The sequence below is a fragment of the Lutjanus erythropterus genome, chromosome 12, assembly GCF_056507025.1.
Source record: "Lutjanus erythropterus isolate fLutEry1 chromosome 12, fLutEry1.hap2, whole genome shotgun sequence".
Classification (NCBI taxonomy): Eukaryota; Metazoa; Chordata; class Actinopteri; order Lutjaniformes; family Lutjanidae; genus Lutjanus; species Lutjanus erythropterus.
Genome location: NC_139328.1, coordinates 13282434 through 13293986, shown reverse-complemented (window position 1 = coordinate 13293986; position 11553 = coordinate 13282434). Strand labels below are relative to the sequence as shown.

The 11553-nt window shown below is 38.6% G+C and overlaps 1 protein-coding gene across 1 annotated transcript; it reads left to right on the top strand.

Moving 5' to 3' along the window:
- The first annotated feature begins 380 nt into the window (after nucleotides 1-380).
- LOC146317709 (NAD-dependent protein deacylase sirtuin-5, mitochondrial-like) lies at nucleotides 381-9057 on the top strand. The gene is made up of 9 exons (XM_084732986.1): nucleotides 381-515; nucleotides 1929-2030; nucleotides 3433-3566; nucleotides 4004-4229; nucleotides 5646-5733; nucleotides 5860-5913; nucleotides 7608-7731; nucleotides 7914-8029; nucleotides 8335-9057. Exons 2-9 carry the CDS (start codon nucleotides 1934-1936, stop codon nucleotides 8405-8407), a joined length of 912 nt encoding a protein of 303 aa, XP_084589112.1. The 5' UTR covers nucleotides 381-515; nucleotides 1929-1933; the 3' UTR covers nucleotides 8408-9057.
- The last annotated feature ends 2496 nt before the right edge of the window (nucleotides 9058-11553 follow it).

Here is an 11553-nt window from a genome sequence, read left to right as displayed (position 1 = left end):
AATATTGTATTAAGATCTTGTTCTTCGTCTTTATTTTGTGTGGTTTTAATTCTTAAACAGGCATCTTTACGCTGCAAACGATATTTTGTTGTACTTGTACAGGGACAGTTATCTGTCTGTATGTTCAGTTGTATTCAGTTCACATCTTCAAATATCACAAGAAAAAACACTTTTTGCAGCATGAAAACATAAAGAAAAACACATTAAAAATCAGAATTACACAATGAGACTTCAATGGTGTAGTATGTTGCTTTAATTTGAGCAGCAGGAGAATGAATGAATCATCCTGAATGAATCACACTTACAGCAGTCTGCCACTAGATGTCTCTCCTAAACTACATCTTTTTTTCCTCTATTTTTTTTTTCTTTTCTTCAGTTTATGTGCATTTTTTTCAGGCCGCGATTTACGACAGTGTTTGTGTGTTTACGGCCTTCGTGATAGTTGCCGTGATAGAGGTAAACAAGCAAAGTCGGCGCGTCTTTCTGCTCCGAAACAAGGAATATCTTTAAGAGAGGTGAGTGCAGTCAGGTTGTTAAAGCAAGTCCATTTAAATAAGCGTGTTTTTGGTCCCGTTTTCAGCTGTTATCGTGTGTAAATACACGTTTGGATGCGCACGTTAGTTCCTGCATATGTGACAGAGAGCACGACAACGTTTGATCCCGAGCTAACAACCAAAACACGCTAACGAGCCTGTAAAGGACTCTGCAGCCTGTCAGCAAAAGTTACTTGGTTGTACTTTGAAGATATTCACTTATAGGTAGATATTCAGTTGGAAGTAAAGTGGTCGCTCGGTTACCTTGGAAGAAAAGTGCTTAAAATACAAGAAACAGCCATAAGAGCGAGAGGAATTTAGCTGTAATTTAAGGAAACATGCAGATTGTGTGCAGCTCTTTGACTTAAAGTCGAAGTGAACTGTAGTCTGTCACACATGAGGCTGTTGGATTATAATGCTTTAGGCTGGGCAGCCTGCAAAACCTGTTTCGACACACTTGTTGGCTTTAAGTATGTTCAGGCTTACAGGGCGCACCCAGTTGTCTGTTTTGTTAATAGTTTGCAGGGAGCCGTTTAATCCCTTCCTCTTCTTACTTTTACTTCCAGCCAATTAGTTTTAAAATGTGTTTTAGACACGTTTCTGGTCTTATCAATGCCAGATAGCCAGGCTTTGTTGCAGTTGCAGGCTGCATTTAAGACAAGGGTGTCGCTGCTCTGATTGCGCAACCGCATTACCTGCATTCTTGCAGCTATAATCTTTATTTCTTTTGACATGCTGAAGCAATGTCATTTAAGTGAGATATGCAAGTACAATTGTGCATTCACAGGCTCACTTCTATTCAGTTATCTGCCTAAAATAATCCTACTATGTCACAATTTTTCACATTCTCTACAACAGCAGCACATATACTGTAGACTGTGCTTTTTCCTACACTTCATCGCAGTGAAATAAACCAAACAAGACAGCAGATTTCATTAATGCACTATTACACCAAATGCATAATTTGCATAATCGTGTAATTTGCATATACACCATGAATGTAACGTAACATATTTGGAAACTTTTTGGATCCCTGTTAAGATTTAATTTAAAGTGCTGTGGATTTGACTGCACAACATTAGTTTGTAAAGAATAGTCTTATATGATTCCAGCTGAGTTAAAGGGATAGTTCACCAAAATATGAAAATTCAGTTTTTGATTGCTCACGCTCATGCTGATTGAGGGTCAGGTTTGTTTTGTTAGTCTGCAAAACACTCCTGGAGACTAGTGTTCAAACATTAAAAAAAAAAAAAAAACAACTGGAAAGAAACCATAAAATGCCTCCATACAGCTTGTCTGGCATAATCCAAGACTCCTGAATTGGACTTTGCAATGTGCTAATTTCTGTTCATTTTGTGTTCTCTGTTTTGTTTTTAACATGTTCTGTGACAATAGCGAAGATGCTGCTCCAACATCGAGCCGTGTTTGCTCTCGGCCTTCGTATGTGCTCCACTAATGTGACAAGAGGACCTTTGATGGACACAAGACCCAGCTCAGGTAAGAGGAACACTGTTCGGTTTATATAGTGTTGGTTTACGTCTGTGTCAGATACTGACTCATCTTTAAAGACCAACCAGTCAGGTCATCCTTCCTAACAGGCACTGTACATAAGAAAATGTTAAGATTGTGTGTTTGTTTTTTTAGTAAGACTTCACAATAAGGTGCAGAAATATTGCAGCATCTAGAAAATTAGTAGAAAGAACATCAAAAACAAACATGTAGTTCATGAATAAATCAATCCAGAACCATATAGTTGACCGTGGTCAGTTACTATTGATTTAATTATAGATTCTGTGTTTATGAACCAGTGTCCAATCATTACTTGTCAGTTGTAAGGACACTTGTTAATTTGCATATTGACCTTTTTCTCAAATCAATTGATCCCGACTCTGCTCATTCAAAATCTTTAGGACGGACTAAAAACACTATTGACTCAAATATTGGGATGCTACCAACTGTAATACGTGCTAAATAATCCCCCAGATTTAGTATAAATTGTTGGAAGGACTGTTGTAAAAATCTAAAATTGTCACTGAATATCAGGACAAGATGTTTAAAATTATTATCTTAAGAAAACAAAACATTGATCATTCAGACTGTTGCCTGCTTTTAACTTGTCTTCCATTCACAATGATATCAGTTTCACAGTATACTATAGTGTGAAGACTGACAGTTATCACAACAGCTACATTTTCTTATGTTTAATATTGAATTTTACCATATCACTGTTATTAAAAGATATTGTCTATTGTCTATATTGTATGAGTCTACCGTGTTATTAAAAGAAACATAATATAGGACATAATATTTTGTGAAATTATAATAAAGCCTTTGTTCAACCAAAAACAAACAAACAAATCTAGAACTATTTTATTTAAAATGATCAGAATCTGCAATTTATTTTATTTAATGTACGCACTAAGAGTGAAACACACTCCTGATTTTTGTGTATGTACTCTATGTTGTGGTTATTCTTTGCTGATATGGTGCAGATATTTTTAAAACATGTCAAATGTCCTTCTGATACATTTGTCATGAGTTGGTCTCTCATGTAACTTTTCCAAGACATACATGAGGGCGTCCCCGGTCTATTTTCTATCTTTTTACAGGTCCTTGGATGAGAAAAAAAAATTGAGAGCCTCTCCTTTTTAATGTACTGTAATATTGTAACATCCCAGCGTGGTTAACGCTGTTGAAGAACAAGATTCTTTCAGGTCCAAAAACTTTGTCTGGTTCAAGATGAGCTTTATTCGCTGCACAACGGAGACGGCCTCATAACATGGTGGCGTGATACTGCCTGCTGGAGCAGGGTTGTCTGTCAGGTTATATACAGTTTTTATGGGTTAAAACATAAATCAAAGCGCTTGATTATGCTTTGCTTTACCTTTTATTATCCTAGACATGTCTGAATTCCGCCAGCTCTTTTCCAAAGCCAAGCACATAGCGATCATCACGGGGGCAGGTGTGAGTGCAGAGAGCGGCGTGCCGACCTTCAGGGGAGAAAATGAGAAGTGGAGGAAGTGGCAGTCTCAGGTAATTTCTTAAAAAGCAAAAACACACAAAGCCTGTACGTGGTGGTGATATTTATTTATTTGTTTGTCTTTGTATTTAGGTCAGAGTTTTGTGTTTGGTCTAATTTCCAGCTGGGGTTCAGAGTTGTTGCTGTGGAGTGGGAGTGTTTTATGTTTACATAATACATGTTCACAGCTCAGTGGATTTATCTCCAGCCAGTAAAGAGAGGACCGGTGTTTGTTGCATAATCTGGATCTTGTTGTGGGCTGCAGCAAGATTTACCTCCAGGAAAGAATCAAAAATTGTCTTTCAGACAAAAAAAACAGTTATCCCACTCTGTAATTGAGGCGTTTAAGCATAATATGTGCCATTTAATTCCTGCCTCTGAGTTCTGCGCTAACTTCCCTCTCAGCACTTGAGTTTTGACCTAAAACAGACATATGTTGATGGTTTCCCAGGATCTGGCGACTCCAGAGGCCTTCTCTCGCAACCCGTCTCGGGTCTGGGAGTTCTACCAGTACAGAAGGGAGCTGGCTCTGAGGAAGAGGCCCAACGCCGCACATCTGGCTATAGCAGAGTGCGAGGCCCGGCTGAGGAAGCAGGGACGCTCCGTGGTCGTCATCACCCAGTGCATAGACGACCTCCACCAACAGGCCGGCTCCAAACACGTGCTTAAAGTTCATGGTGAGAAGAAAATATTGACATTTCACAGGACATAATGGGTTGCACCATTTTTAAAGGAGAGAACTGCTGTGTATTTCTCTTTAACATGTCTTTGAAGTTGAACAAGTTGCCATCTAGAGACAAAAATGCTTAGGGAGGATAAAACACAGAGGATTAATTTCTTTATGGGGATTAGTAAAATATGACTAAGCAAATTATGACTGAATTCCTGAAGCTGCTCTATAGCCAGTGAAACTACAACAGCCCTGTAGTATATCCCATGGTTTTATTCAGATTATTCATAGTTGTTGTTTTGTTAAACAAACATCCCATGGTCCCGTGGTTTATCACTTATTAACTGTCAGTGGACCAAATCCAAAAGCTGTCTTGTGATGATACCATTCGAAGTGTTTATTCCATAATTTAAATCTTAAAGGATGGCTTTAGTGTCTTTCAACCTGAACTCCATTTCCACATGTTTTTGTATCTAAGTGACTAATGGGGACAACAGCTTTTGAAATTGCTCTTGTATTGATCGAGCCCGCTGCAGCCACCGAAATGGGCTGCAGTGTAATCTTACTGGCAAACGCGCAGTGTCAAAGTACATCCACTAAAAGTGTTTGTTTTAGCACTGACAGGCTCTGACTGTTATTCCAAGTATCTGACAACATTATGCAAATGATTCCCTATGCTACTTCTGTTGTTATTCTGTTTGTTGTTTTACATTTACTCCTTGTACACCTTCAATTTTATATTTCATTTTTTCGGGATTATTTAATTTTTGTTTAACCAGAAACGGCTATTTTATTGCTCTTGTCAAACCCACCAGAGTCTATTTAGAGAAACAGTAATGTTATTATTGTCATCTTGATCTTTATTTAAACTTGACAGAAAGAAAATGAAACTGTCTTGGCTTGTCTTTTCACTGTTCCCACAATCACCAATTGTGGTTTGGTCGAAATAAACCCTTAATTCCCCGTGTTAGATGTGAAAACTTGAGGAGAGGAAGATCGGACATCAGTCTGAGCCTATCAGTGGCAAAAACAAGCACTTTTAGTGGACGTTCATAGTTGCCCAGAGAGATAACAGTTTCACTTCTGCTGGCTGCACCACCCTCCCTCAACACTGGACCAGTTTCAAAAAATGTTGTCCGCATTAGTCATTTAGACACAAAAACATGGAAAAATAGGGTCCAGGTAAAAAAAACAAAACAAAGAAGTTATCCCAAAAGGATTTTCTGTTTTCAAACAGCTTTAAGGCGGATTAATCCAAAAACATTACTCAAGGATTTGACTTGAAGTATTTGCTAAAATCCTGCTTTAATTAACTTGGTATGAGTCAGGACACAGAACTATCATTTCCAGAAAGGGAGATGTTTTCTCTGACTCCATCGGGCCTTAAATGACAAACAGCTGTGTTTTTCATGTGTAACTGCAGGCAGTCTGCTGGAGACGCGCTGTGTGAGCTGTGGAGAAGTGACCGTGAACAAGCGAAGCCCCATATGTGCTGCCCTGAAGGACAAAGGGTAAAAGGCAGCACCTCCGGTGTATACACACACACACTGATAAACATGCAGGATTTGTAGCCTGATCTCTTCAGTTTGACCCCTATGTGGTGTTTAACCCTCTGTGTTTGTCCTCTTAATGTACAGAGCACCTGACCCAGATGTTGCTGATGCCCAGATTCCTGTGGATAAACTGCCAAGGTGGGATTACTGTCAATTTATATTAATAACACCGAGGGTCAGATTTATGATGCCTTTTGCAGTGCTTTTCAGGTGCATACTGCACTTAGAGGTTTTTATAAAACAGGTGCACCAGCCTGAAAACTTTCATTCTGCATGACAACAGTAGATGTGTCCCTCTCCTCTGTTTGTATATACATTAGAGGGAGGATTGTGCAAATACCAGCAGTACAGGTGCAGGTATGTTAAAAGAGAAGGTTATGGTGTGAGAGAATAATCCATGGCAGCAAATAAGGAGGATTTAACAGAGGAACAAAATATCTGAATAGTCTATAAGACTAAAAGTAAAAAGCTGACAGCAAACTGTGTGGAGTTTCTGTACGCTACCATTTGCACTCCTTAGAAAAGATAGAATAAGTGCATTTTTTTGGTATGTTTCAGAGACAGTCATTGTATTAACCATGTTCTCTACCCTCCATCTGCTTTACTTCGAGCTTCTGTTGGGCCTCCTGCTCATTCCTGCTCAGCGCTCTCTGTCCTTCCTCTCCCTCACCACCTGTTGCAGTAGCTTGTATGTACCAGTGGTTCTCAAACTCTTTTACATCAGGGACCTGTCACAGATTAGACCACAGACCCCCATTTGATAAGATTTTTGCATTTAGATGTTTTATCACAGAAAGTGTACAGGGTTTCCCCTGTAATTGTCATACAGCTATGGTGCTTTGGGCAATAATTCTTGTTTTGTCTCAAAGCTGTTGCTGTTGCAGTCATAGTTATGCTTAAAGCTGAAGTTCTAATGTTAAATATGTGTTTAGTATTGTATAATCATTACTTCAAAAGCACCTGCACTATACTTAGTTTAGTTATATATAACATTAAGGATAAATTACAGTATTTATATGCATATGTTTGCAGTGGTAGTTCTGTCCTTGCTGTGATAGTGCAGCACTGCTAAATGGATACAGAGGAAACACTGATGTATAAAACTAATGACCAAATAGTCATACATTCTGTCAATTTGTTACTTATGGAATTACAGTGAAAAAAAAAAAAATTGGGATCCCCTGGAATCCCCTCAAGGACCCCCAGGGGTCTCCAGACCCTCCGTTGAGGACCAGTGATATATACAGTTTATTGGTTATATGAAGTTGCTCTTATAATTTTTCCTTAAAAATTCATTTAATGACAACTGCATTGAAAAATACCCTGCATATACAGAAACCAGCAGATGATTTTTGAAGTCAGTGCTTCCACTTGGGGGCAGTGGTGTGCTATAAACATTTTTGACTCCCCTCCTCTCAGACCTCAGGCTAGCAAGTGTTGCTAAAAATGTGATCTGAGAGTTGTGTGTTAGTTAGTTTTAATTCAAATGCATGCATTGTGAGCAACAGCACTCACTGAGAGTGCATACAAGGAACATGGTTATACAGACACTGAAGAAATAAAGACCAAGAGGTGGTCAGGCGTTGATCATTTTTAATTTGCCTCTGGTTTTCTTATTCCTGACTCTGACCCTTCATTTCTTTATCATCAGTTTATTACACAGGACAAAAAACTGTTGCTTCTTTCCTCTTTTGCGGATTTTAATCGAGGATGCTGCACCTCTTGCCAAACAACTATGCCTGTGGATTTCTGTGTTATGGCCAGTTTTTCTCTGATAAATGTAGAATTATCATATTAATTGTCTGAGGACTGTTTGGTGCTGCTGTATCAAGGTGTGGCGAAAGTGACTGCCGCGGTCTTCTGAGGCCCAACGTGGTGTTTTTTGGAGAAACTCTGGACTCTCATATCTTGACCAAGGTGGAAAAAGAGATGGAAACCTGTGATCTCTGTCTAGTGGTGAGTTATTCATTTGATTGTTCTCTTTACATGCATGCACGTCATATGTGTGCGCTATTGTGTAATATTATGTAAAACAAATATTTGCTCAGACTCTCTCCAGGACTGGACATGAAATACAACACTGTACAGTAAATTTCAAGTTGACGCTGGTGTCATTGCTCCCTGTTTTTATCCTGTAGGTGGGCACGTCTTCAATCGTTTACCCAGCGGCCATGTTCGGACCCCAGATTGCATCCAGGGGCGTCCCAGTGGCAGAATTCAATATACATACCACACCAAAAACTGAGTACTTCACGTAAGTCAGTCATGAAACTGAGTGCATGCTGTAAAAGATAAAACTACACCACCTGTCTGCCTTTATGATGAATGAAGTGAGGATGGAAATATATGAATTTAAAGTGAAACCAGGCGAGTGGGCAATGATGCATGTATATACTGATGTTTAGTGCCATCCACTGGCAGCATAGACAACATCAAGCCTCCTTCCCAGTATTTGCTACCTTTAATCAGGCACTTTTAACACAATGAGTGACTTTTCACCCGTTAACCTAAAATCCTGAGCCCCAGTGTCTTCTTGTTTTTCTGTGTGACGTTGCACAGGCATCATTTCCAGGGACCATGTGGAACTACGCTGCCTCCAGCTTTGGCGCGACATGAGTCAGAGGTTATTTAAAAGCCACGGGGACGACTTATCAGACAGCAACCAGTGGCTACTTCTACAGACTAATGCTATCCGAGGCTGTTCGGGGGGGTTTCATACCATTTTTTATTCCAGATATTTGCCTTAAAATCACTTCAGCTGTCGATGCTTTGCAAAAGGAGAGTTGTACTGAATGTAACTTTTTACGAGTTTAAGATGGTTCTCTTAATACTTGAATATATAGCTGACTAAACTGGAAATGGGATATTGTATATTTTACACATCGTCTGCTTAATGCTGGGCTGGAACTATGCAGTTTGGTTTAAGAAAGGAAATGCACTATGAATGTAGTTATTTGCAGGGGAAAATATCTTGTCAGATATCACAGGCTATATGTATCTTGTGTATTAGATGCTGGTGAGAAATGTCATATTGTGGATATACTGTGCTCTAAAATGATACTGTAGATCAGAACGTGTTACTCCTGGTGCCGGAGAAGAATAATCCTCTTCTCTCTTTCCACCTAACACGTAGATGTACAGAGCATAACATCTTGTGCTTCTCAAAACTGTTGACCAAATACTCGCTTTAAGGCAAGACAGTTTAGATGAATTGGGTAAAACTTCTATTCATTAGATATCGCGATGGAACTTCACTAGTTGATTACTTACATTAAGAGAATGATTTTTTCATGCAAACCCAGATTCTGAAAAAGCCAGGATGCTGTCTAAAACGTAAAATAAAAGCAGAATGGAATGATTTGCAAATCCTTTTCGACAAGATATTTAATGTTCAACCTGATGAACTTTATTGTTTTTCGTAAATATACACCCATTCTGAATTTGAGGCCTTTGACGAGGACAGCAAAAGTTTTTGGAGCAACATAAGCTGCCATCCAGACGACGTCTTTTTCAGGGATATCCTAGGCAATTTCAGTGAGACAATGCCGAGACACATTCTGCACGTGTTGCAACAGTGTGGCTTTGCAGTAAAAGAGTTTGGGTACTAGACTGACCTGCCTGCAGTTCAGACCTGTCTCCAATTGAGAATGTGTGATGCATTATGAACCACAAAATATGCCAACTGAGACCCCAAACTGTTGAGCACCGCGAGTCGTATATCAACCAAAAATGGGAAAGAATGTTGCTTTCAAAGCTTCCTCAGATCCCAAATGTGTGCTGGGTGTTAAACAAAAAGGTGATGCAACACGGTGGTAAACATGCTCCTTTACCACCTCTTTTGAAACGTGCTGCAGGCATCAAATTCAGAATTAATGTTTTCTATCCTCAGATCTCTTTATGGACATTAGCACAGAAATCAATAACAACCTGCTCCAACTGTCTGTCCATCCTTTTCTACAAAGAGTTAGTGTATATTTACAAAAAAAAAAACAATAATGTTAATCAGTTTGAACATTAAATATCTTTTATTTGTACAGTATTCAATTAAATATAGGTTAAAAAGTATTTGCAAATAATTGCATTCTGTTTTGATTTTCTTCTCAACTTTTTTGGAATTGGGGTATATTGTATGTTTAAATATGCAACTTCTACACAATATATAAAATATAGATAATTAAATATGCACTAATTTGCATAACTTTCCAGAGCAGAAATCTGAACTAAAATTAAGACTTAAATGTGTATGTTGAAGAGTTTCTTTAGTCTGAAATAAACATGTAATGGAAGAAAACTAGCCAAAAATCTCAAAATTGTGTAGTTATTTGGAAGGGAAAATATCTCCCCAGATATCAGAGGGTATTGTTGTTCTTAGCATATCTTGCATATTAGATGCTGTTGAGAAATTGTCATGTTTTAGATGTACTGTGCTCTAAAAATATGCTGTAGATCAGAACATATTCCTCCAGGTGCCAGGAGAGAATATTCCTCTTTTCTCTCTCCACAGAATGAACAGATGTACAGAGCGTAACATAATCTTGTGCCTTTCAAAACTGTTTACACAACCTTGACCAAATGCTCGCTTTAAACCTCAAGTGCAAATCGACCAGTGTTACAGAGATTTAGCCAAGTGTACAGAGTCTGCTTCTGACCAAGGACAGAGAGGGCAGAGAGGGGGGAAATCTGTTCATTCCTAGCCTGAATCAGCATTATTTCCCTCTCATGTGTTTATTGTGACATCAGTATAGTTACATGGATTATTCATGATACATTTAGTACATTTTTTACATGTTCAGTGTCTGTTTTTAAAAAAATATAATGCGTTCAATGACTGTTGATGGAAATTGTCAAAAGATGAAAGCAATCTTGTATTAAATAACATGATTTTCTGTTTTTGTAACAACTTTTTCCTTATAAACATCAGTTTCTTAAGATGTATACCCTTAAAACTACCAATGCAGTTATACAGAACATACTTATTAAAACACTAAAGGTACATTTGCTGTTTTTGTGTGTTACTGAAAAACCATTCCATATCTTTTCATGAGACAGAGTGAAGTGTACTGTGTGTGCACAAAATGAACAGTAGATGCCAGCATGTAGCTTTCTATCCCAGTTGTTGATTATGTAGTAGTAGTTTAATTCTGCTCTGAAAGGGACACGGAAAACACGTCCTTGTGGATTCTTCTTTTAGTATTTATGACTGAGAGGAAACGCAGACTTAAGTACTTTGAGGCCATCAGCAAACTCAGAGTTGTTTTAGCTGAGCTGAGGAAACTATCGATATTATAATGCTGCGGAAAGAGGACGTTGTTTGAAGTTGAAAGCGTTCTGTGACACAAGGTCTGTTGTCCCAGCTGATCTCGATAAATACTATAGTTTCTTGTAGTATTATTATTAGGAGACAGGTGTTAAAAAATACTCCTCACACATGGAGTTATGCAGTGGTTCTCAAGCTTTCTGAGTCGCAACCACCCAAAACAATAGGTTTGGTGTTTGAGACTCCCACCTCCCATTTGTTTGAGACTGTTCAGGCATTAATGTATAATAAATAAAAGCAACCAAACTCATCATTTTGGGTGCTTATCCCTTATCTAGGATGTCTTTTAGGATCAGACGCCACTGAGATACTGGGTTGGCTCTCATTTCTTGTTGCTTGCCACAATATGTTATTTTATTTCGTTCTGCACAAACATCTGGCGGCCCTCAGAAATTATCTTGTGACCCTCTTAGGGGTCCCGACCCTAGATTTGGTTTTGCCTTTTTGTCTTGTGACCACCC

Coding starts and splice junctions, on each gene's coding strand:
- LOC146317709 (XM_084732986.1), top strand. CDS start 1,934: ATGCTGCTCCAACATCGAGCCGTGTTTGCTCTCGGCCTTCGTATGTGC. Junction 2,031..3,432: donor GGACACAAGACCCAGCTCAG/GTAAGAGGAACA, acceptor TTATTATCCTAG/ACATGTCTGAATTCCGCCAG. Junction 4,230..5,645: donor ACACGTGCTTAAAGTTCATG/GTGAGAAGAAAA, acceptor GTGTAACTGCAG/GCAGTCTGCTGGAGACGCGC.